The sequence below is a fragment of the Pyxicephalus adspersus genome, chromosome 3 (assembly GCF_032062135.1).
Source record: "Pyxicephalus adspersus chromosome 3, UCB_Pads_2.0, whole genome shotgun sequence".
In the NCBI taxonomy this organism is placed as follows: domain Eukaryota; kingdom Metazoa; phylum Chordata; class Amphibia; order Anura; family Pyxicephalidae; genus Pyxicephalus; species Pyxicephalus adspersus.
The window spans coordinates 49964966-49992330 of NC_092860.1; the positions used below are offsets into that span (position 1 = coordinate 49964966).

General features: G+C 34.9%; 1 protein-coding gene across 3 annotated transcripts in view; it reads left to right on the forward strand.

Annotated features, from left to right (window-relative positions):
- Window positions 1-27365, forward strand: part of PAX5 (paired box 5) — a 157256-nt gene that overhangs the window by 15333 nt on the left and 114558 nt on the right. Inside the window, exon 1 of one of the 3 annotated variants that reach the window (XM_072404537.1) lies at window positions 17764-18676. The exons of the other annotated variants lie outside the window; for them this stretch is intronic. Within the exon in view, the coding sequence (XP_072260638.1) occupies window positions 18634-18676 (43 nt within the window). The 5' untranslated portion in view covers window positions 17764-18633. Of the gene's footprint in view, window positions 1-17763; window positions 18677-27365 lie in introns of those variants that run through there. 3 annotated transcript variants of the gene reach the window in all.

The window sequence follows — 27365 nt, forward strand, 5'->3', positions numbered from 1 at the left end:
AATATATTTATGTGGTTTTGTCTATAGGTATATGACAGACACTAGGGAGGTGTTTTAGAAAAATATATTACTATACAGTATACCGAATTATTGCATTTTCAGTATTTTTCATTTATTTATGTATTCTTGTTTAAGCTAATTTTTTGTGTCTTTTATTTAATTTTATTAAAAGTATTTTTTTTTTTACATGATTGTGTGTGTTTTTATATTCATGATATCTACTAGAACCCTGTTCGGACATATTTCTGTAAGTTACAGGTCTACAATTTAAAAAAAAAACAATTTAATGAAAAACAGTGTAACGCTTTTGGAACAGAAATCTAGACCTCAGTGTAACGCCCAGGAGGATAATAATAATAATAATAATAATATTAATAATAATAATACACCTTGATCAACTGTGCAATTAAATTAAAAGCAGAATATATAATAATAGATTAAATTTTGAAAGTATCTGTGCACACCTTGAGTGATTGTAAGATTATATCAAAAATAGGATATTTGAAAATAGAATAAACTTTTTGATATTATAGAACCATGTGCAACAAATTATCTTGGTAATGTGTTTGGATTTAGATCCACTTTAACTTGGCTTAAATATGGAGGCTAATGGAGATGATCAATAATGGTCGTTTAGGGTGACAAATTTAATGTCCGGTGTCCCACACTGTATGGTGTCACTATGGCCGATAATGGGTACTATTGTAGTCCTTGCAGTGGAGCGCCTCCTGCTCATCCTTCCCTCTCCATAGAACAGAACAGACTGCTTGCCAGTAGCCGAGCAGCTTGTCTGTAAAGTGCTAGTTCATTTCTACTGTCATTAGAGCATCTGTACATGGACTTATAGTATTGTGACAATGTGTAAATAAACTGGCACAAAGTGGTTGTTTTTGTGCTCATAATAAGTACAAAATGTATGTCTAGTAACAAGGTTATATCTTTCCTTCTGCCGCCTATAGGCAGAGGTCTTCTGTTTCTAAAGGTAAACCCATTTCTCCTCCATCTGTCATATCACACACAAGGCGGTTTCATAAACAAGGTCAATCATTCTTCTATCATCCAGACATTAAAACATCTTCAGCGAGTTTAAGTAGTAGTAATAGCAGTATAAGTCTCCAATACGAGGTACCAGATGGGTCATCTGCTATATACATAGGCCATACATTTTGATGGTAATGTTCTGTTGTGTATGTATAGAAGTATAGATTTTTCGACGTGATTTCTGTAAAAATAGATTTTTTATTCTAGCTCAAATAATATGAAATCCATGGGTGTCATTTTGATCTCATACATGATTAACTCAGATTATTAAAAAAAAGACTTTTATTTTCTGTCTGTGAAGTTCTAATCTACAGATTTAAGAAACAGAAAACATTTATAATAAAGTAAGGTGATAATGGGAGTTAGGAATTGATTTTTTTCTACCCTTTCAAATGCTCCTATTTCTGTTGTAAATTGCATTTTATCTGTCATGTCAGTTGTCTGCATAGACATGCTACAAACAATGTAAAAGGGACATCTGTGAATGGGTGCCCATGGTAGCCGTGCATTTCTCTAAATATTGAGAAGCATCTCTGCATTTTTTAAGTGACCCCCATGGATCAGGTCTCAACTAAACTACATATATTTAGTTTCCAGTGGGCTTCTAATTAGGACTCCCTCATGCTGTCTTCAAGGCAGGCAGTCCATTGTCTGGGTACTCAAACATGCTCCACCTGCTAAATAGCTGCAGGAATTGTCATTCTCATGGCCAGTTTGCTAGGAAAAAAATATATTATTTAAAAATGCTTTGTTGATGTGTCTGAATCTCTAACATCCACTGGTAGTGGGAATACCTGTTATTTCTGGATAAACCCAGCAAAGTACGATATGTATAAAATGCTGCTTCTGCAATTCTGGCAATAAAAGGGCGTAATGCCTATTTGTCATGTAGTTCATGAATACTATAAGATGATGTTTCTTTGTTGCTTTTATATATACATCATTTTGTCTCAGCGTTCTATATTAATTTGTACACAAAAATGGAATAACGTTTACGATACAGATATTATTAATATTAATAATAAAAATATACAACAGCATTTTTTTAGCATGATAAGGTACAATTAAGAGCACATTTTTGGGTTATTATTTTTTTGATGTGCATATGTGCTTATTGAAACATCAAGGCTTTAGTGCTAGCATAGAGTAACAGACTGTGTTCTGTGCATTGTAAATATGTTAGGTGGAAATGGAAATATACATTGTGAATGCTATCAGAGTAAAGCACAGTCAGCTAACTTTGCTAAGAATATACATTCTTAGAAACATTATGTAGAAAATGTTGTTGTAACATACAGGAAAATTTTGGATAGCAAAAACCAGAAAATGGTGATGTTACAGTTAGCAATTTGTTACCTAATCCATATACTCTTTCAAGGCAGCCCATGCTGTGCAGTTCATTATTTCATAAAACATTTTTTTAAATAAATACTTATTGCAAAAGAATGCCATTGACCTGTAGCTCCCTATTACTTTCCAGTTTGTAGAGATGTGCACATAAAATGCTTGATTGGCACATGTGCTGGCATCCCCTATACATGTGTGGAGAATCCAATGTTTCCAAGCTGAGCTCTGCATCATGTATTCTGTCACGGAGGTCTGCCAGGGTTGAGTAAAGTCACGGAAGAGAATTAGAGCTGAGAGATAGATGATTTTTGACTTGATCTTGTGGGCTCCCAATAAATGAGGCACAGTCAAGTAAAAGTAGCATGTCTGATTTGCCATATTTGGGTTTGTGTGTCTTTAGTATATATTCATCTGTAGTACTTGTATAAATTTGTCTAGCTCTGTCTTGACTCTGAGGATATGAGGGAACAATAGAGGGAAGGGTAATCATACCAATGCCTGAGGCTGAATATGGCAGTTATAATTCCTGAATACTAATTGGAGGACTTTTCATATTGCTAATGCACCTACACTGGTTTTTGGTCCTCTTTCCACCATGAATATCAGAAAAAAATAAATGTTTATGCTTATGAGAATTTTAAATATGTGTTATAAATCAGCAGCCGCAAACCGGTGGTCTGGGAAAATTTTGGTGGTCCATGGCTCTGGCTGGTGCGCCTCCGAGCGGTCAGGAGAAGGACCACTGGGGGGGGGGGACACCGGTCACAGCCGTGGAGCACTTGTCCCGTATGGATCGCAGGCTCAGGGAAGTGGGTGGGTTGTGTCTCTGGACACTGGGGGGATACACCGGTCACAGCCGCGGAACACGTCTCCCGTATGGACCGCAGGCTCAGGGAAGTGGGTGGGTTGTGTCTCTGGACACTGGGGGGACACACCGGTCACAGCCGCGGAGCACTTCTCCTGTACAGATCGCAGGCTCAGGGAAGTGGGTGGGTTGTGTCTCTGGACACCTGGGGGACACACCATTCACAGCCACGGAGCACGTCACCCGTATGGATCGCAGGCTCAGGGAAGTGGGTGAGTTGTGTCTCTGGACTGAGCCTTCGATGGGAAGGTTCCGGCATCATGACATCACTAAAGGGGAAGTTTCTTACATTTTGGTAAATCTAGTGGTCCTTCGGTCCGAAAAGATTGGCGACTACTGTTATAAATAAAACTAGGTATACAGAATGGTTTAAAAGACACATATTTTACCATATCATGTATGTACTCCATAAAATGTAAACATGGTGCCAGGACGATGTTTAACTACTAATAATAAATGAGGTAATGTGTACCGGAAAAAAACAATATGCATGTATGATCATGTAGAGAAACGAGGTGTAGGTTAATGCTCCAGAAATGCAACACAAAGGAGATTTTAGTAATATAATTGTCAATGAAATATTACTTGAAAAGTGAAACACCACACAGAGGGCCAGAATTATCAATGCTTTCTATGACTAGAGAAGATAGACTATCATGGTTGAAACTGAAATGGATCTGGTCTAGGACTGAAAACATTTGCCAAAAATTGGGCAAATGATCTATTACAGATTTACTTGATCTCAGGTTCGCCTATTATAGTCTATCTTCCCCAGTCTTGGAGTGTAAAAGAACTACGCAGTACTCTAACAAGGGTGAATAAATGCCTATCATACAACCTACCATATACATACAGAACTAAGTAGTCATGTAAACCATTTAGTTTTTCAAAAGTTCAACTGACCAGTGTTTATTTTTTCCCACATATCCCAAAACTAGGAATATTTTTCCCCATTTCAGAATCGTGGTCGTAGCCATGCAAATCATGCCTTTACACCCTATAGCCCACTCTGAATTTAAAACCATTAGTTTATACCACAGATACAGCCTAAGATTGTAGAGTCATGTATTCTAAACTGCATACTTGCTTGTTTGTCATTAGTGTATAGCAGCATTAGTGTAATGCGGTGTATAGAAACAATAGCTGCCTTGGAGTAGGCTTGGGCACTGACAAGGAAATAGAACTCAAAAGGTTATTGTGATAAAAGACAAAAGCAGTCATTCTCAACCAGGTTTCAGTGGAACCAAAACTCCAGAAGTTGCCAGGGGTTGCTTAAGCTGTGGCTAATTGACCTCCTGTAGGATATTGCTTGCATAGTTCCAGGGTCCAACAATGCTTGCACAGATGCATGAAACCAATCCTGGGGGCATTCTTTCCACTGGCAACCAATTCCAATAGCATTTTTTATAGTAGGGATTCCTCGACACCTGAAAATGATTTTAAGGCCTCCTCATGGCTGAAAAGTTTGAGGCTGGACTTCTTTGAACAAGAGAAATTTAAGCTCCGGATAAGGAAAGGATTCTTCAATGCAAGGTCTGTGAAAATGTGGAATCGGCTCTCTCAGGAAGTAGTTTTAGAGTACTATAGATTACTTTAGGAAAAAGCTGGATTATTTTCTAGAAGCACAAAATATAACTGGGTTTTAAAGTTTTAAAGTAAAGATAACAGAGACTGTTGATCCAGGGAACATCCGATTGCCTCACAGGATTGGGATTTTTCCAGGTGCATTTCCAAATTGTACCAGGGGTTTTTTTGCTTTCCTCCAGACCTCCAGATCAACTATGTCTATAGGGTTTTTATCTGAGGTATGTTTTTTTCCCAAGTGGTTGAACTTGATGAACCTGAATATGTAACTATGTCTTCTTAGAACAAAGGTATTCCCATCTGTGTCTTTCACATATCCCACAAATACGGTCTAAAACAGGCTATGCAGTATGCAATAATTTTTTTGTGTATCTGTGATATACAGCAGTAGTTTCTGATGCACAGTTGGCATAGTTCTCTCCTCTATCCTAAAATGAGTAACAATACCTTATTTCTGGACATTGTGATGGGACAAAACATGTGAATACCATCTGTTCTAAAAACAATAAACTAATCTAAGAAATGGTTCAGTGGATAGTTTTCTTTGGGTCCCATTAGCCCATTCCCACCATAACCTTTTGGGTTCTACTTTCTCTTTTATAGTATTGGTATCTGTCATGTGATAGGCTAGTAGCTACCCTCTTCAGACAATAGTGGCCACTCTTTGACTCTGCTGTTATACATCAGTCCCTAAAACCTAAATGTGACCCAGTAATGGTAGACTGGCTGCTATTGTTGCAAAAAAGCTTTGATGCCTTTGATTTAAGGCATCATGCGTTAAGGCATTGTGCATTCATTGGATTGACATTTCTTTAACAAATCACCCCAACATTGTTTTTGATTATAAATTTGTGTTAAATATATGCTGCAAATGATCCAGCAGTGCTAGGCAAATGCAATACTTTATCTGTCAGTAAGACAAGAATTTGAGCATTTAGTGATAATCACTGTGTGCGTGAGTAATGAACAGTTACAAACAAGGGTTTCTCACAGAAGATGATCTGTCAGGAGTCTCCAAAAACACTAGCATGCTGTAACAATCCTGTGACTGTGAGGTCTACAGTGACTCAACCTGAAGGGGAAAACAATTATTTATTACAACAGACACAACAATATATAGAAGTAAATATATAGATATGTGTGAACATACCTAAATTGTGTGGGAAAATAGTCAAATTGATTTGAAAACGATTGTGTGTGAAATACAGGCAAATTGGAGTAATAAACTGCTAATATGTATAATTTTTACTGGGTCCTTTTATTATACAACACAGAATAAAATAACATGAAAAGTTAATAAATTTTCTGTCGGAGTGACTCCTAGCTCGTGTCAGGTTTGAATTTAGAATGGAACTCCAGATGAACTTGGAATGAAGTCTGGTCAGAGGGGTATTCAAACCAGAGCCTTTTCTTTTATGAATAATTTTAGGAAATTCATTACCGGAACCATCATAGCATCAGAAATATAGCTTTCACATCTTAGACTGCTGCCCAAGCAAATACCACATCCATGCCTACTCCTGCAGGTCATCATGGCGTCCATGGTGTTCAGTAATGGAGAAACTTTAACACATGAAATCATTGTCCAAATTGGCCAAAACAATGGAATATTATGGCAGCAAATTAAAAAAAAACTCCAAGTTAGTAAAAAAACTCACGAACGAGCGCTTTTAGAACATATGATGCCTGTGGCTTGGTTAAAGTATGAGGCCAGTTTCACTGGACACATCCTAATGTTACAAGTCCCATCATAGTTTTCTTCTAAACAACAAGAGCCAATGTTGGGTTTTAGTTTGCCTTAAAATGGTTTGGCATTCCCATACAATTCAATTTTGCAATGTTATGGCAAAAATGGGTTGAAGGAAGTCAAACTCAGATGAGAAAAAAGTCAGCTACAGGTCAAATGCACCCGTAAATGAATTATAAATATGCTCAAAAGCATCTCACACTGATGTCAAACTGAAACATCAAACATCCATTGAAACATCCAATGACAAAGGCCTGTATGTTCATTTTTTTGTAATATTTACAAATCTAAATATGCTATTGAAGATAATATAGCTGCTTTATGTGTAGTGCTGCCATTGTAATATTAATAACGACTCTGTGTTAAGTTTTGATTCTTCCTAACAGCCCTGTACCCCATATTCCCCAGCAGTATGTGTCTACCAAATACCTATAAACTTATTTGAAATTGAGTGGCCATGTAATATATTTTTTCATCCATCTCTAAAGCTGCGTACACACGTCAAATTTTTCTCGCCCGATAATCGGTATCGGCCAGATATCGGGCGAGAATCTGGCGTGTGTACAGTCGGCGTCGTTCATCGTCCATCGATCCGTCCTGGCGGATCCACGAACGATGAACGACGAGCGATCCTAATGCAAGGGAAGGGGAAGAGCACGCAGCAGGGTGCCGGGAGCAGGGAGGCTTCCCCTCCCCTCTCCATAGAGCAAAACGGTGCTGTATGTACAGCACTCGTTCATGCATCTTGTGGTTCTTATCGTTGGAAAGGATTGTGAAAGATCCTTTCCAATGACAAGAATTGCACGTGTGTATGCAGCTTAAAAGATTCTGCTCAAGAGGAGTGATTCTTGGTAGTGTACATAGAAGATAACAATACACTGCAATTTTAATTTTCAAAATGCCATAATTGATAGTGAGATGTGTGAGGTGGAAGATTTTTTAACATAGCTAAAGTATTTCCACTTATATTCCTTCTTGACTGCTGCAAGAGAACTGTTGGCCCCTCATAGCAAGATGGATGGATGGACAGATGTCTCTGTCAGTAGAGAGATCCACCTTGAAAGCTAAAAAAGTTTTAAAGTTTAAAATAAGTTTTACAAAATCCCCAGAGCAGTAGACATGATATTTGGTGGCAGTGGATATGTTAAATCGCCACCTTGTTTTCGTTCTTCAATTTAAATGAGAAGAAAGACCATTTTCAGTTTCTTAGACCCAGTCAATAATAATAAAAACTGTCTACGACTACCTAACTTACTGTAAGCTAAAACATTTGTGTTCTTATAACAAATATTATACAGTAATAAAATTTGTCTAGACTTCCACTAAACATGTGGTGGGTTGGGCACTTCACTTATCTTTTATAGTGCTAGGAAATGCACTGTTCATCCTTTGTTTGGGTTGGATTTGATTGTTAATCAGAGGACACTACTAGGTGCTGGACAGTGAAGGGAATGGTGGTCACCATTGATTTTGCTTCTTCATAAGTATATAAGGCTCTGTACATACCAGTAATTTTATTGCAGTTCACCTTGGTTGATTGATCTGTGTGATTACTTTAAATGAAGCACAGTTTTAATATGAGCTCAGCTGCAACAAAAGGATCATTTATTATTTTCTTTAGGGAGAAAACATAATGAGGCTGTTGTTATGAGGTCCTGGAGCATGCTGTACATTGTGGTCCACAAGAGTTTTGCAACACCTCTTGATAATGGCAATTTGTAATTTTGATGTAATTATTTTATAAGCAAATTTACTAGCAAAAAAAGTGCCTATTAGGGTTCGGGGGAGATTGTGAACAATTAAATGGTAACTGTATAACGTGAAAGAACAAGAAATACAGCAGATCCATAAAGAGATTACCACCTATACTATATGGGATATACTTTAAAATGTTTTACAGTATATAATTTATACACTGGGCCTGATACACTGGGCCTGATTTATCAAAGCTCCCAAAGCCTAAAGAAGATAGCCTATCATGGGTGAACCTGGGAACCCAGCAAACCTGGTATGGATCTGGCCCAGGATTAAAAACATTTGCCAACAAATGAGTGGCCATCCCCGTGGCCACTTGTAGTCTCCACTGGGAGAGCATGGCTGACAATGCCAGAGTTCAGCTAGGAGACAGATACTGACCATTTCACCCTATCATAGGGGCACCTTCATAACAGAACCATCAGTCAATATTTTAATGAACATTAGAAACATTAGAAGTCACTTTAACATGTTAAAGCAGATTTTAATTTTTTAAATATATTAAGAGCTCATATTTTAGGGCTAATTTTTCCATCATGAGTCATAATTTTTTGTACTTGTTTTGTCTAGAATCTGCATTCATTCCTTTTTTCTTTATAATCTATCAATAATATATATTCATATATAATAATTAATATAATTACAGCTTAGCTCAACCAACCAAAACTAGCAGGGTTTTGGGTTATTAGAAATCCTTTTTTATTATCTCTACTGAATTCTGTGCAATTGTTCAAAAGTTAAACAAACAAAAAATAATGAATGATGTCACAAGTCCTAAATGGTTACTGGTATATACAATGTCTGAGGTTTTACATACTAAGTGGCTACAAAGACCCGCACTACAAAAATAGCTACGGCTCTGGTATCTTGTTCTGTACATAACAAAGGGATGTGGATCATTTAATAAGACATTTGAATGCTATATGGACCACAGACAATCGTCCTTTCCTTTAGTTCTTTCCTATAAACATGCCCATTACATTTTGATGTACTTTGTGGTGAATGGTTCTCACTAAAGGCAATTTTTGTGGACTTAGCTTGTTATACTCCAATACAAACACTAGTCAGTTGTGCTCTGAGAGAGCTATTTATTAAGCTGCAGATGCAAATTAAGATGGTCAAACTGTGAACATCTTATCTGTTAGTAAAATGAGCTGCAGGAAAGAGCTAGGAGGACAGAGTTAATTCAAAATGTCATTTTGAGGTAGTGAGAAACATATTAGACAATTCATATTCAAATTAGACAGTAACATGTTTTTTTTTTTAAATAAAAAGTTAAAAAAAAAGAAAATCTGTATTTCTCTGCAAGTAAGGATATCATTTAGGCTTGAAGCTCTAATTCTCACTATATTCAGGAAATGAACTTTAAGACATTAAAATAAATAGGCCTTGACTGGCAGCTTTTAAAGAGGCTGATTGGAAGTGATGGCGGGCTTCAGAGGAACAGCGTCCATTTACACTTATGTGTTTTGGAAGCTTTTTTGAAGAAAGCCCAGCAACAGCAACAGCAAGGAAAATTCAGTATCATTATTTTCGGTAGTATAGCATGCAAACCAGATGCAAAATGCATGTAAATGTAACGGGATATGGGCTCTCAACGTTGGGTTTAGCTTCAGGCAGTATGGCGCTTAAGTGCTTAGCGCATAAGCCAAGTAATACTGAAACCTTGGGTTCAATTCCCTCCCTTGGGATACTGTCTGCATTTAACTTTACTTTCTATAACTAATTGGGTTTTTTTTTTTTTAACTAAAGGGGTAGAAAATGCTCACCTTGCAAATTTTCTGTTCATTTAACTTGATGAATGAGATGTGGAAAACCCAGTCATGTGCAAGCATAAATCCTGTTCTTGTTTATGGGCTGTTATGAGTTCTTGTAGGTTGTCAATCTCATTTGTAAATTGTGTAAAAAAATACAACAATGTAACTGCAGCAATGTGAAAAACTGAAAATGTGTTCATTTTTATTTATAAAATATATATTTGTTTTTATTCACTTTTATAACATGGATCAGTTCAATCTGCTGCATAAATGTTACATTATCAATGTTTGTGGTAGTATGTATGTACACTTCAATCACAAAAATAATAGCATTAGTTATCAAGATAAAAAAAATGATTATTTGGATAAATGTTTATTTGTAATAAATATTTATCACTTTTTGGTTTAAATTATTTTTTAAGAGAAAACTATTGTGCCATAAATATATATGTAATGCAAAGTTTATGAATCACTGACCTGTCACAATGTACATTAATATTGTCCTTACATTATGATTGTCCTTAAAAATGTAATTAACATTCCAAATCAGTCCTTAAGATCCAGTCCGATGATTATATCAGGATCCCAAAAATGCATAGCGGGAGAAGTATGTAATTGTTGGGACTGTAGTAGCATTATTTATTTGTAGCAGTGAGAGGGAAAAAAATGGTCTGGTCTCTAAGATTATTTCAATTTTTTTTATTAAAATGTTAAAGCAAAAAACTACAAAAAGGGTTCAACAAAAAGGCATAACAAAAGGCATTTCACATCAATAAAAAGTATAATAAGGAGAAAGATTCTGGTTGCATTGAAGAACACATCAAGATCTATCATAAATGTGAGATAACTGCTCTGGCTATGTTATTTATACCCATGACCCACTGCCACCTCTTTAACATAGAATAGTAAATGAACCCTGAATAAGCAATATATCAAAGTCTGATCCCTGTTAGACAACATATGTACATGGCCAAGAACCATTAGATAGTAACCCAATATGTTGCCTGCACAAAGTTGGCACTGCCTTTGGCTAGGGTGGTAGTTGATGTCAGGAACATTGCACTCTCAGAGGTCATCGCCTGTTTTATTTTTGGACAATATTTTACAAGCATGCAGTAAGCAAATTTCAGAGACTACAACTGATTTATGATAACTGATAGAAGTTACTAATTGACCCGGTATTACTGACCCCTTTGAAAATAGATATTACATATATATACAAAACATCATGCCATGGTACATATAAAATATTCTGGAACTTCTAATCTTGCACTGGTATACCCTCCATTTGCTAAGTATTGCCCCTATGTACTTTTGATGTCATGACTAGTACAAAACAATGTACCTCCACAACATACATATGGTTTAGTATTAGGAACTATTTCCTTTCAGTGTGTAAGACAGGCTTAAGTATCTTCCTTATATTAGCAATAATTCAATCATATTGAGTCTGGCAAAGTTTGTATGTTTTTGTGACATATTTGCATTTTACTCTTAGACTTACTCATGGATATGAAATAAGTTGGCTTGAAAGGATTATAATCTTTTGTCTTTTGGGGACCCCCCATCTTGCTGGCCAGCTTTTATCCAGGGCAACAACCAGTGTGGAAGGTTAAATAACCTGTCCCCATCACTAGGGTGCCCTGCTGTGATTAGTTGTGCCATTGTCTGGCCCCTCTTAGATCACTTAAGTATGAAGGATTGCCTAACCCAAACTTTAATGTTTCTAGTAGTGCTGCATAATGGGAATGTATAAGGGGGGTTGCATTGTGAAGGTGGGTCCATCTGGCTTTAGGATGCCTTGCAACTAACTCATGTATCTCACCAAACTTAAGGTGGAGACACCAAACCAATGTCTAATATGTAATTTACGTGAAATGTCTTCAGGAAGACCTTATTTCAATATGATACAGAATTCTCTTTGTGTACAAGGAAATCTGAAGGTGCTCAGAGACATGATGAGTGACCCTTCCAGCTATGTTTGGATAGAATTCTATGTCTGTGGTCAATCCCTGACCTCTCCATGTACAACCCTTCTTAGGGGAAACATTACCCTTTCAATGGGATAAGCTGGTTGCTCCATTGCTGCCCATTTTACATAAACATGCACAGCTGATCCAATGTACAATCTTTCATGTAAAACTATCCTTGGGCAATTTGAGTGTATCACTGACTATCAGACCAAATAATATAAATAAAATATGATAGAAATGCTCCTATCCAGCTGTTTTGTCCTTATTTCTACAACTGTATGTACTTCCCACCCTGGCCACATTCACACCCTTACCATAACAACCTTACAACATGTTTTAATGTCTTGCCCCAAGCACCAATACTAACACAATATTATCTTAACCCTCACTTATAGGAAACAAAACCAACAATATGATAGCTGTGTTATTTTTGTTTATTTGGAATTTCTTTAGCTTTATTTTCATATTATTGATAGACAATTAATGACAGATTCCAGAAAAGAGCAAATGTTACTAATCCATGATACTCAAAGTTTGAGTTGGAATAGTTGTATGATGTACTCATGTAAAGTAATGTACTAAGCTGATTTGTATGAATTGCAGATCTACCAATAAACTTGCTCTGAATAGATTAAAGCTGTCCTTGGACAATAGATGTCACGGGGACAGGAAGAAACCTGACTGCTGAACAAATTACCCATGCCCATTAGATATATAGACATGCTAACTTGTATGTTAGACATTGCATGTATGTTTTGTGGATTTCCTTAGTGTGTCAGCTCATTGGAACAAAAGAATATTAGCTAAAAATGTCTAAAGGTCTATGCTAACCTATGGACATTCTTATTTTGACTAAAGCTGGATTATGGAGCTATGGATTAAGGTTGAAAGCATGTCATATAGGAATCTTTTGGTATGCATTGGTAAAATATGAACATGGTTACCATCCTACCCTGATGACTAATGACTTTGGTACAATCTGACAAAATGATCCTCTAATACATTTTATTGCCTGATCTAGCAGGGAGCATACATATTTTTTAACAAAACATTATATAAAATTGAGACAATGTTGATACTTTATTAAATACATAAACAGCGTTCTAGATCTAGATGCTGAGCCATTTTATTTGAGTTCATGGACAAATAAAATGTAAACTTTATCTTGATTTTTCCCAACAATGGAAAACTTGAAAATCATTTATTTTAGACTTGCTTACCTTTACCTTCGGAAACAGCTTGGAATGAACTCCCCCTAATGTCTGCTTTATGAACTACAATGTGACAATGAATAGTCTAGTAACAAGATGTATTGCCTTGGGCTTCAAAAAAAAGCACATTGCAACCAATATGAAAGCACAAAACCCAAACACAATAAAATCAAAGTAGCCACAATAATCTTGGCAGTTTACACATATAAAATAATAAATGAAAGTTTCAAGCATGAAAGAAGACAAAAAAGCCAGTGGCATTTCTATCTTCTAACTTTCTAATAGTCTTGAAAACTTCCTTGTGAGTGCCTGTTCCTTTACAAATGTTGTATTACAATGTGGCTTCTTATTATTTCACAACCTTTTACCTGTTGTAATATTCGTAAAATCAAATATATGTAGTGATTGAACCCTAACAATCATATAAAGCTCAGAAAATGATTTAGATTAATTAAGCAATGAAATATATAATAAACTTCTGCAATGGCAAATCAAAATAGTCTTTTTTTAATGCTGACTTCCCTTTTTTTTACAACCATCTACTAATGAAACACAGGGACATCCACTGTTCCCTTGTGTACTGTATATTTTTAATGCATTATTTGCTACCGATCAAAGTTTTTATATTATGCACTTTAGTTGTATTTTAGTGCAGGGGTTACATTATGAGAACTTGTATTATCTTTAGTTATTCAGGTTCCAGCACTTTATTTTTGATCATTTCTGGGTCTTTAAAAATAAAACAGGGTTACAAGATCAGAATAAAATTACTCCTTAAGCAAAGAAAATCCCCCAATTTTTTTATAAAAGGGCAAATAAATGATATTCTCTTTTAATACTCATGAAATGTAAAGCATGTGCAATAATAAAAAATATATAGAACATTGTTCTAATTTATTATTATTATTAATAATATGAATAATATATATATATATATATATCTTTTTAACTGCTATGCTCATTTATAGTGATGCTTCCTATCAAAATAAGCACCAGTTGTGAACAACAGAATAACATTACAGAGTTTAGGGATTTAAGAAAAGGAAGCTATTTGTATTTATTCTAATGCTTTATGAAAAAAAAAAAAGATTTATTTTCACTTCCCAACAGAACATTTTTGCTGCAATCAGATCTTTAGCATATTGTTGTGATTTTCAGACAATCGTCAGATTATACTGACAAATCCACATTATAGGAGGTGAGTTTAAACCTGTGTACCAAAGCAGTTAGTTTAAGTTGATTCTAAATACCCAGTTAAGCTCAGGGGAATTGAAAAGGCAGAAGATTTAGCTAAGGTCGATTAAAATGAACATAAGCTACAGTGAAAAAGTACTCTTTTAAATCTCCTGATGAATACACTGTACTGCTAAAAATCTTTCTGTGCACAATTTTGAGGAAGCCTCTTCCATATATCAGAAGGATGGCAATAATGATCTTATATACATTAGTTTTCTCTATAGTTGTTTCGTTTTTCAGTGGTGTAAGAAAAACAGCACAGGGATTTTTTAAACATTTTTACACCATGATATTTTTTAATAACCAAAATAATAAAATCAATATTTTGTGATGAGTAGCTTTGACTTTACAGACATGAATAAACTATTAATAGGGGTGTACTGCTAACTAGACTCCTATATATGTAATTAAAATCCTGTATATAATATAAGGACATCTTACAGGAACTGTGTGTTACCAGATGAGAAACAAGTGACTCTTTAGTGGCATCTGTTTCCTGCAAGGCGCAATAACGAAGCTTCCAGGTTAGCAAGCTTCATATACTGTGCATTGTAGTATTTGGGTGACAGCCGGAAAACAAGTGTTTCTTATGGTAGTATACCTGTGTCTAACCGTCAGGCCTGCAACAGATGGAGGGATAAAAATAAGTTTATAATTATATCACCAAATATGTTATATAAGACTTTGTTATATAGAGTTGCTCAGTTTTTTTTTTTTTCAATAATAAATTGTCCAAAATGAAACTTATATTGTCCTATATAAAAAATACATAAAATAATTTTACAAATGTATATTAATATTATTATATAGATGTATATATTACATATATTTTTATTATATATGTACCTAGCAGTAACTTAAATGTATGATGACTTCAGCTCATCCTCACAAAGGTCAATTGGCACACTGGCACAAGAGTTTCAACAGTTTAATCTTACCATACTACTCCTTATAAAATTTGGACTTTATAATTTTTTTTAATTATATTGTTTTATTTTTAGCATTGTAAGATATTTGCATCGTTACCGTTGAAAGAAATAATTTAAAATTCGGGAAACTATTTTTTTAGGATTTAAATCTACAGTTCTCCTATTTGTCCAATTCAGCAGCCGGATTTCTCGGTGTTATAGCGAATTTATATGTGGATTTCCATGCGTTATTTCTTATTTTAGCACGTCTGACAGTTGATTATGCAGATTCATATCTCATTTAGATTCCAGGCTTATTATACCTGGAGAAATGCTGAAAGTGTTGGGGCATTCCGAACGAAAATAAAGCGCAAAGCTTCTTTATTACATGCTAGCTGCAAAAATCGGCATTATTTTATTGTACATTAGTGAGATGAAGGTATTGATCTCTGGAATTTAGAACAGGTTCTCTGTAAATGAATTGTCTGCTAATTTAACTTAGGAAACTGTGTTTTTTTTTATTTGATCCAATTATATTTTCTCTCCATGAATAAATGTGTAAACTAAATTAAAAAATATAATATATATATATATATATATTTATATATATATATATATATATATATATATATATATATATATATATCATTAATTTCTCATTACCACTATTAGTTTGGGTCATAAAACTACAGTAAATAAATGTATTTATTTATACACACAAATGTATATATATTTATGTAAAAGGAGAACTGTCAAGTGGAAAGCAAGTCGTCTTTAAAGCTTTTAAAGCTTTTTTGTTAGAATTTAGGCTGCCAATGTGGAGTGATTAGCTGAAATAAAATGAGAACTGTTTCTACTTAATACCCCTATGACAATGTATGCACAGAGCAGCTGTATAGGCTACATAGGAGTACCTGTCTGGGGTCAGAGCAGTAAATGGACATTGCAGAGGATTATTATATTTTTTTATTATTGTTTATATATATTTTGTATAATAGTTTTGGCATACGTATCCCCAAAAATAGTGTATACCCAATTATTTCTACGGCACAAAACACCTTCAATGATCTCAATATGACCTCCTTTCAATAAAGTATAGAAAAGAAAACTATTAGTGGTCCCTTAAAAACAGACCATCTGTACTTTATTCACTTACATTTCTTCGCTGTATAAAATGTTCTAGTACTTGGTATCATGGGAATTTATTGTATGGTGAAAAAAAGGATAAAATGTATTGAAGTTTTCCACGCTTGGTTTGGATTTTAGATTGCTTGCTACTTTCAGAGGCATTTATTTGTAATTCACCATAGCAGTAAGACCACGTTGGGGGATTATGCAGTGTTGAAGCAAATATAGAGATTTTCTGGAGAGATGGGATGATCTAGAGTGACTTCATAGTCTGTTCAATTGATGTTTTATTATAACCTGAGTGTGGAAATTGGATACTTCAACACATAAAACACAACACTGAGGCTTTTTTACTAATGGATTTAGGTATCTTCACATAATAAATTATATGAATAATCACTTTAATTATCCAATCATTTGCAGGGGAAGTAAGTCAATACTTTTCACATTTTGCTGTGAACAGATCCTCATCTACTTTAGTAAATCACCATATATTACTATATTTAGTATATTTCTATATTTAGTATATTATATTTCTATATTTAGTTTATTATATTTCTATATTTAGTATATTTCTATATTTATGATATTTTTTTATGTTTTATATTATATTTCTATATTTATCTGTATGACAGTGTATTGTGCTGAGATGTCATTAGACACACATTCATTGTGATAAATCATGAAATGGGATTATTACTGATCAGGCCAATTGCTGCCCACATGCCAGTACAGATCGGTATATGGCATATGGAATAGGCAATTAGAGAACACGTGTTAACCCCTTGATCCCCGGGGCAGCACATGGGTGAGGTGTTGTAGGTGTAAGTCGTAGCTGGCTGGGCACTTGGCAGAATCCCCGGCATATCTTGGCAGACCCATTCCCCGCACGTCCCTCATTATTCCCCCGAAGGATAAAGAGAGGGGCTTGCGCTCTGTTCCGCTCAACTTCTCCACGCTCCCAGCCGTTTTCAATGAATGGGACGTCGCGGAACCGCATTGGCAGGCCGCCGGCCAATCACAGTTTCTCGCTGTCACGCCCTCTTCAGTCAGCCAATTGGCTGAGGAGCGCTCCCAAGTCCCCTCCCCTTCTTTGGCTTTAGTAAATGACAGTTGACCGATGATTGACGTGGCGCCTTGGCTCAGACCACGCCCCCTCCCGGCACAGCTTAGCCCCCCGAGCGCTGTCCACATGAATCGGGTCCTGAAAGCCGCGGCAGACGAGAGCAGCAGCCATAGGGATCATCTCAGCAGAGGGAGCAGCGTTACTATAGCAAGGGGCCAGCAATGTCAAGCCACATAGCGCACATACCTTCACTGGGCAGCAACTAAGTCACACTGGATCTTCTGCTCATCAGCTCGCTGACAATCACCCATCTCCATCTGCTTAAACTTTCCTGGGACACCGGAAGAGGGCTCCTTCCTCCAGATCTTCAGCAGCCCGATCTGCTCCCTGCATGAGTCCACTGGAATCCAACAACCCCTCTGTCTTCCTGGAGGACTTCCAAGCACAAAGCATCAGCACTTCCAGCACACACGACTTGTCTGATTGTTCTCAAACTTTCATTAAGTAAACTTGGATTTTTTTTCTGCAAATCCCTTTTTTAAAGGAAGGAATAAAAGATCTAAAAAAAAAACATTAATTTTTATTAAACTGTAGAATGAATGAATGATGGATTGTAAGGAGCAATGATGATTTATTCCTGAAGCCACTTTCCTGTGTGGATTATGTATTGTGAAGGCGTGCCATGCGATCCTGATCGTACATTATTTTTATAGCACTGACTTTATACAGATCGATGGACTGATAGTATCACATTGGTGTGAGCCATCGCTTTACAGTATTGGAAATAGCTGATCTAGAAGAAAGTCTAGTTTTTCTCGTCCTGCCATATCATTGATGTACCCCTGGAGAAGAGGAGCTGCTGCACCCCTAAAGGAGTTATAAAGCCTTATCTGGGATTTGACCTAAGGGTGGCTCATTGTATTGGATCAGGCAGCTCATGTAATAATATTAATAAGGCGATTACTGCAGATTTGCTGTGAAACAAGGCGCTAGCATTCATCTGTGGATCGCTTCGATGGAAATACACTGTAAGCACGACCCGTTTGCAGCAATGCATAGTAAGTAGGCTGCTCGTTCACTTACCTGCCCTGCTAGGACCCCCATTGGCAATACACCTACTGTTATAGATTTATTACATTATTCACATTGCCTGATGGAGAATCCTCATATATTGAGAGCTTGTAAATGACCGACCCCATAGTACATAGCATACACCACCATTGTCCTAACAAATACACATCATCTAATAGTTATAAACTGCTTTCTTTTCTAAGTACCTGAAGGTGATCTCCTAATAAATATACAATCTACAAATTGCCAACTAATGTTATACTAATTTGTGCAAATTAAACAAATGCTGATTTTTATATATTTTTTAAATGCTAAGCTTATAATACAGATCACTAATAGTAAATGGTTATTGCTGCATGGAGCTTTAAAAATAATCATCAAAACTTTTGTTATAGTGCTACCTCTAATGTAAATTAACAGACTTCCTCTAATAACATTCATGCTTTTTGCATACCCGAGTATTCAGAAATGTTATATATATAAATCTATTTTAATTATTATTGTATGTATATAACTATTTCTATATACAAATTTTCAATATATATATTTCTCTACATATATTTTCTCCATATTTAAAATATTAAGGCTTTTTTTCTTTCTATATAACTGCAAATTTATGTATTGCAATGTAACTATTACTCAATATTTAAGTAGATCTGCGATATTTTATTGTGATTAAGCTGCTAAATGCATCTGTGATTTTATTGCCACTAAAATACGTAAATACTCCACAACTCAAAATGAATGCAAAAATAATACAACTAATTAGTGTAAAGATCTGAACGGTTATATCTATACCCCCACACAATATATATAAATATTAATATATATATATATATATATATATATATATGAGATTATTTGTATTCATCATTTGTTCCGGGCATTCTCCTATGTCTTTGTGCGTGCCTATACACTTAGTTTTTTATAAAAAAAGTCATTTTCTTTTTTTCTGTTCTAAATGCTCAGCAGGAAGCCTCATTAGATGTCCTTTGATTTTTAATAAGACATTAAAGAATTAGGTTATTAAATGCAGTCTGTTTAATGACATAGCTATGTGTATAAATCTGGCCTGCTATATACTTCTAATATTTTCTTGTTGTTATATTATAATAATTGTTGTTATATATTATTATATATTGCAATATTATAAGTTGTAAATTATAGATCGAAGTTTATGCCTAGAAGAAAATATTAGTGTATATTTTCGGATTTGCAGCATGCAGTGTCTTGTTGAGCATGTGGATCCCATGTATCCCTATATCTGTGTATACAGATCTTCTCCTTCATCTGGAAGCCTTGTGTGCATGCTGTATCCACAGGAAGCAAGTGCAAAAGTTGTGTTCAGTGTTCGTGGCCAGAATACCTGACTAGGGAGTCACTCATGCAATACATCCAAGTGATGCGCATTTTATTTACATGGACTTGTTGTCTCTCCAGCACACTCTGAACAAAGGCACATCACACTGCACTTGAAGGAGATCGATATCTTTGACTTCCTCTGCCTTGTTAACAGCTAGAATATGATTCCCCAATTCTGATGACTTGAGAAAAAAAAAAAACTACACACACCACTATCAGTTTAGCAAATCCAGAAACTTTAAATAAAGAAAAATAACTTCCCAAAGTTGGCATTTTCATGCAAATAACATAAATTAGGAAGATTTTATTATTGTAAGAGGGTTGCATATTTTAAATATCTAAATTACATTTATTAGGATAAAAAAGAAAATAAAGTCAGCTTTGATTTTTGGCACAAAGGCTGCACAGAATTGAAACACAAATCTTAATATATAAAGTGAGTCTGTTAACTTTAAATGATCAGGATGGATATATATAGATAAATCATAAATAAATAAAGTATCTTCCCCTTGCAACTGATTGGCTGGGTCATTGATAGTTACTCCTTTGGTAAATCTGCTGAAAAAGCATGAAAACTCTGCAATTGTCAGAAAGCAGCCTGAGCACCATGACTGCAAGGGGATAGTTATAACTGTGTACATAGAATCTAATGTTGATGTGTACTAGGGTCATTATTGCTGTTTTATACACAGGGTGCACACTCCTGGCTGTGTGTGGGGATTATTAGAAAGGGATACATCAACATTTACTGCCTCCTGCTCAGTGGAACATGAAGAGTCCCCTCTATTGTACCCCTGGCCTGGTGTTGTGATCTAGCTAGAGGCTTTACCATCACATAATGCTCCCATTAGATCCATACATGCTAAACTTACTGGGTACTGTTTTAACAGGTTTTGATCACACACAACAACTATATAAAATGATCTTATATTTAATAAATCATATATATATATATATATATATATATATATATATATATATATATATATATATCAAAACTTATTTATAAATCACATAGTATGTTTTTTATACACAACTTGCACTGCTCACAAGGAAATGCCCCTTTAACTAAAACATATACTTTGTTTCTTTTTTTTTTTCTTGGTTAAAGTTAATCACTTTTAATACAGTTCTGGTTGACTAACTCAAACACTGAAAGTTAACAAGGTATGCAAAGCAAATTGCAAAACATGAATTTTAACATTGAAGTACACAGCTTTTGCAGGAGTTAAATTATACTTTTTGTAAATAGATTCCCACCCTCAGACATACATATACGTTTTAGAAAATTACTTTTATTAGTATACTACATGAAATAAAAAAATTAAAGATTGCACAGTAAGACTTTTGATATTGCTGCTGGTTGTTTTTCTAGAATACATTTAAATGCCACAATGTGTACAATGCAGGATGTGATTACTCCTCGTTGGCTATAATGCCAAGGGACAGCTACCAGTTTGCTTCTCCAGTAAGTTCATATATAGGACAATGCGAGCTAATGTTTTTTAGAGGCATGATTTTTTAGAATTAACAATGTTGTAAGCAAAGGCATGCTTTTAACTACATTTTAAAATGTGTAATATTGTTTAGGAACACACTATGTAGAAGTGACTCCCTGTTAAAGTTAATTTTTATAACAAGGGTCTATGTTCATCTTGATGCATAGATATAATTTAATCATACAAAACTGCAAGTCCATTACCTAGTTATACTTATGTATATATATATATATATATATATATATATATATATATATATATTATATATATATATATATATATATATATATATATATATATATGTATATATATATGGGAATAGTTGTGTAAGCAACATTTGGTGTGCGTTGATCTGCCAGTAAATGATCTTCTATTTAAAGGACCCTCCTCCATGAAGAAGGGGCCAACCATTCTCCAGTACAGGGTCTTACTCATGAAGCCTGCCCCCTAAAGCAGCCAGGCACATCTCAGCTGCTTGCACTGTTGTTTATGTATTCGCTTAGATCCCCCTCCACTATATTAATCAAAATCTCTCTGCTGTATCCAACAGTGCAATAGCCACAGTGAAGAGCCTTTTCATGGAAATATTGATTTTTTTACTTAATCACTTGATCACATAACCAACTTGCATCTTCATTATTGGTCAATTTCAATAATGTGGTTAAAGATGAATGAATCAAAAGGATGTCTCTTCAGATGTTGCTTTGCTGAGCACAACTACAAGCATAGTGAAATCCTTTTGGTGGTATACAGAACATTTGTGTATATTTAATATAAACCTGATATATAGTTAAAGGACTGAGGGGACAGTGGGCATCATTACTATAATTGAACTTTTTATACAAAAGTCAGGTTATATATTTAACATTACTACTTATCATCAGCCATATGTAATGTATTTAATTATAGACTGTTTTTCTTTTAAAACTTCTATTATATAAAATACAATAACGTGCTCATTATATAGTAGCAATTGTTCAGTTGCATGGCTCTATGTATCTACAACAGGGTGAAAGAGTTAGAGCAAATTTAGAAAAAAAATCAGATTAATTAAAAATAATTATGCAATGTTTTAAAAATTTAGAAGGGTACATTGGTGTGTGCGCTCGGCCTTTAGATTTCTCATTTTAGTGTGTTATATTCTTTATATAAGAACACAAGCCTAGTTTTGTTTTAAACCATATAGCTCATATTTTATAATATGCTATTTTTTTAGGTAACACTTAAGGCTTGTAAATTCTTATGTGCAATATATTACCTCATCAGGTGTCAAAGTGTTTTTTTATATTGTCTAAAATGTATATTAGAATAGATAAAGGTAAAAAGGCATTTTCTCCATCCTATTCATGGGCAGCCCAGAATGCAGTGCTACAAGACAGACAGGAAATGGTTTATTTTCATGGCAAATTTAATAATCAGACTGTTTTGGATTCCCCCCATCACCACGTACATTTTCTCACCCTGACCTTTTTTGTGTTCACCAGAACAAGCTTTTTATTTTTTTTCTAACCCAATATAGTGATATGCTGATTTGATCATTCCTAAATAGAAAGTCTCAATGGTTTTGCATAAAATATGCTTCAATATTGAATCAGCTCTAAATGCTATTAATCACCCTTGATTAGTTTGTTTTAATGTGATTCACTGTGCAACATAGGTGAACCTTACATGATTAACGACAGATAATATCTTTCCCCAGCTGGGTCACTGTTTTGCACTAAATGAGCTTCTGTGTGGATCAGTGCTTCAGCTATGTTAAAGGCACACTGCTCTAAAACAGCAGAGGAAGTCGCTCATGTACTTTCATCATGCTTAATACATATGTCATCACATATGTAAACATGGTCTATATTTTACCCTTTTATAATAAATGACTACAATATTATGGTGATAATAATAGTAATATCAGCAGTAAGAATAATAATAATAGTAATATAATAACTATAATAATAGTAATAGTATTAGTGATGATAAATATAGTGATGTAAGTTGTAGTAGTAAAAACGATTACATAATTATATTAATAATAATAATAATAATAATAATTATAATTATTAGTATTTATGTTTAATAGTAAAAGTTGTATTAATAAAAACAATAATATTTATGTTTAAATAAAAATGGTAACCTTGAAATTTTAAGACTAACAAAAAATAATAAATAACAAGTCAATAAATACAGTAATATACATGTGGATCTTTTTATTGCAATTAATACTTTAGACCTCATAGGGTTCCATGAAGGTTGCCCAATGGGCATTTGTCCACTGTTACCTACTCTAACAGTGTACTTGATTTGCATTTTTTTTTGCAATGTAATGGCTTCAGCAGATATCTAAAATAGACACATATTAATATTAGTACATAAATCCAAAAATCCAGTGACCACCATTTGTGGAACAGCTTAAGTGACACCTTTGGTTTGTGCTTTGAATCTGTCTCAAAGTAGTCACATGATGTGAAATGTGATATAACAATTTTTTACAGTGGTGCAGTTTACAAACAGAGCAATACGTTGAATCTGTCTTAGGGAAGGTGTCAGAAATGTCGAATAGGCTATTCCATTCTAAATCTCTGCTGCCAATGAGAAATAATCAGCAGTGGAAATTCAGCGCTGATGCTGTTTTTCTTTTAACTAGGGACAAATACCCTTCACTAAAGTTACATAAGCTTATATGTAGGTGGTTCTATGCCTGGAAAATAAAGAAAAGTGTTTAACATATAGAATTGATTTATTATTACATTGTAGAATTATTGTGGGCAATGATACAATTGATAATAATATGTTAATTTGGTTACTTTTTCAGTTTCAGAATGTCCAAGACTTTTTGTTTCTTTGAGTCAATTACTTTTTAGCAAATAGGATTTTTTTTTTGTAATTATGTGTTTTTTATGTTCTATTGATTAAGTGCATTTTATTGTACTATAGGCCCATTTAGGCCAATTTTCAAGCTCATACTCTTTCTTATAATCTTATAAACTATAAAAATAGTAAAAAGGAAAGGTTTTTGCAGGTAGACTCTTATAACCTTGATAATTTAGGTGATTTCAGCATCATTCTGTAGACAGCCAATAATAAAGCTGTTTTACCATGGAACAAGTTTTCTAAATTGATATTGCATAGATTCACAAAATTAAGGGCCACTGAGATTCACTCACCTACATGTTCTATACCTGAGAGAAATGTAAAAATTCTTTTTACTGTAGCGCTATTTATTGCTTTTGTGATTTTTGTTTTTTTCCTGTGTTATGGTTTGCTGATTCAAGTAGAATTGTAACAGATTTATCAGATCAGATAATCCAGTCGGATTCTGTGGACCTGAAATATGAGCTCTTCCTGTTTTAGAACAGTTACCTCCTTGTATCCCAGGCATGTCTGCCGCTAACGGGATTAAATGTCTGCTTTTAAAAGCTCCCCACCTATTTTACACTTGAGTGTGAGCAGCAGTAAAGCTAAGTGGAAATTAATGGTGTAAGCTGAATTTAAAACATGCTGGATAAAGACTTATAGCTCATTATTATTGACTTTTTAACAAAGGCTTGTGTCAGTTGGTATCCAAGACGACATTTTGCTGTTGTATAATTGGTCATTTGTAAAGACTGCACAATGGGGCTAATTCATTAATTCTGATGGTGGTGATCATAGCATGCTCCTAAAGACACCCATGTTACAGTCAGACAATTAAAGTTCACTTAAAGGCATTATTGATGTTTTCCTATTTTATGCCTTCTTGGTCCTTAAATAAAAGAATAGACTTGGTAATAAAAATAACCGTGGTCATTTGATAATCCTTCCAATATATTTTTCATTAGCATTGAAGGGCTACGTTTTATAATATTTACATATTTCTCCTTAAATTCTGTGTGCAGCCCTATACTCAAGTCTTTATGTTGTCTGGACTGGGCACTGGGGCCGATTTTGGCTAGCCATACTTGATTTGCCTGATTATACCATTGCAATTGATAACCACATGCAACACATGTGGTTGCAGAACTCTTGCACTTCTTAAGGCCAACTCCACCAGCATTGTGTATCTCTGCTTTATGCAGTTACTGGAATGTTGAATCATATGCTGGAGTCCTAAATGTACCAGTGCCAGGATGTCTCCATAGAACTGTACAACTGAAGAAGGTATTCAACAAATACATAGTTCTATTTTGCATATTAAGAGAACTAAAAAAGTGAATTGACCCACTAAATTTGTTACATGTCCAATACTGGGTAAATCACAGTTCGTGGATAATTTCAGCTATTTTCTGATACACTGTGGATTTACTAGGAATGAATCTTAAAAATTAAAACATTTTCTTAGCAAAGCCCTACCCAGGTACACACTTAAGACAAGCTGGTATCAGTCTATATGCCCTTGTGATGTAGGATGGGTGCCTAATGCTAGAGGATGGGTGCTTTATTCTATAGGATGGGTGCTTTATGCTATAAGATGGGTGCTTTATGCTGTAGGATGGGTGCTTTATTCTATAGGGTGGGTGTAGGATGGGTGCTTTATGCTATAAGATGGGTGCTTTATGCTTTAGGATGGGTGCTTTATTCTACAGGGTGGGTGCAGGATGGGTGAGGTTCTTGATGTTGAAAGGCACTGTGCTCCCCTACACACTTTGTAGGTAATAGTAGTGGGGCGCAATGTGGAGCCTTCTCTGCAATCTATTTTCAGCCCCAGTACGTACCTATGAAGAATTACTGTGGAAGTAACTAGACTAAGGGATACTGGGAAAAGATGGTAGTATATAAGTTCAATTATAGGATCCATGGTAAAGCATTTTTTCATGGTTTAGAATAACCAGTCACAAATAGGTGACGGAAAGTGTCACATGTTTGCTTAGTAGATCCTTTCCATTTTGGAGACAGAATTCTAGTGTAGGCAGCAATCTAAACTGAAATGGTTGTAATTAGCATTCCATTCACTAAACCTTATTTTACCTTACTTAAAATAAAAGTATTGCAATTATTTAAATAAATTAGTTATTTATTCATTAGGCTCAGCTGTGTTGTTATGAAGACAATGTAGCTATTTGTTTCACGTACCTACACCAGTTTTCTATTATAATCAGTTTTGTTGGCACTAGAAGCAGCATGGTTAAAGAAAGAGTTGAAGACCGAAGACACTTTCATTTTTTTGTTGTATGGTATTGTTGTAAGACACCAATGAGAATGATGAAAATTTAGAATCTTAACCTGCAGTTTCCACAATACATCATAGGGACTGCAGGTATGTTCAAGTCCTTTAGCATCAAACTTTTACTCCGGGGTGCATTTTTTCTTTTAAGATAACCTACTGGAAAAAAAGCACCTATTCACTTAGCAATTGTGAACATTGCAGTCTGTTCTCAATATAGTGATACTAGCTTATATATGCCAACTGGTATTTCTTGGGTGACGAGCACATTTGTATTAAAATGATAAAGAGGAAAAAATACTGTAATAATATGTACATACATGTAAAAATGGTGTCACACAATATTGTTCAGTTAAAATGTTAATTTTTTGATTTCTCTTCTGCAACAAACTAATTCTGCATCAACAAAGAGAAACTCCTATTATACCGTATGAGGTACACAACATTTTAGCCAAAGCAGAACTTGACTCTTTCACCCTCCTGCGATGTAATGTACCGTGGCTTCCTTGTTGGTTCTAACATCTTCCTCTATTCTTTTACTAGGTTTAGGAGCTTGGGCCATCTTGAGTGTTCATAGTGGCATGGATGAACTTCTGCGCATGCGTGGGAGTTAATTTTAATCCTTTTGTAAGCGCTTCTGGGCAGGGTCCTCTCCTGTGTCACTGTCTGTATGTGTCTGTT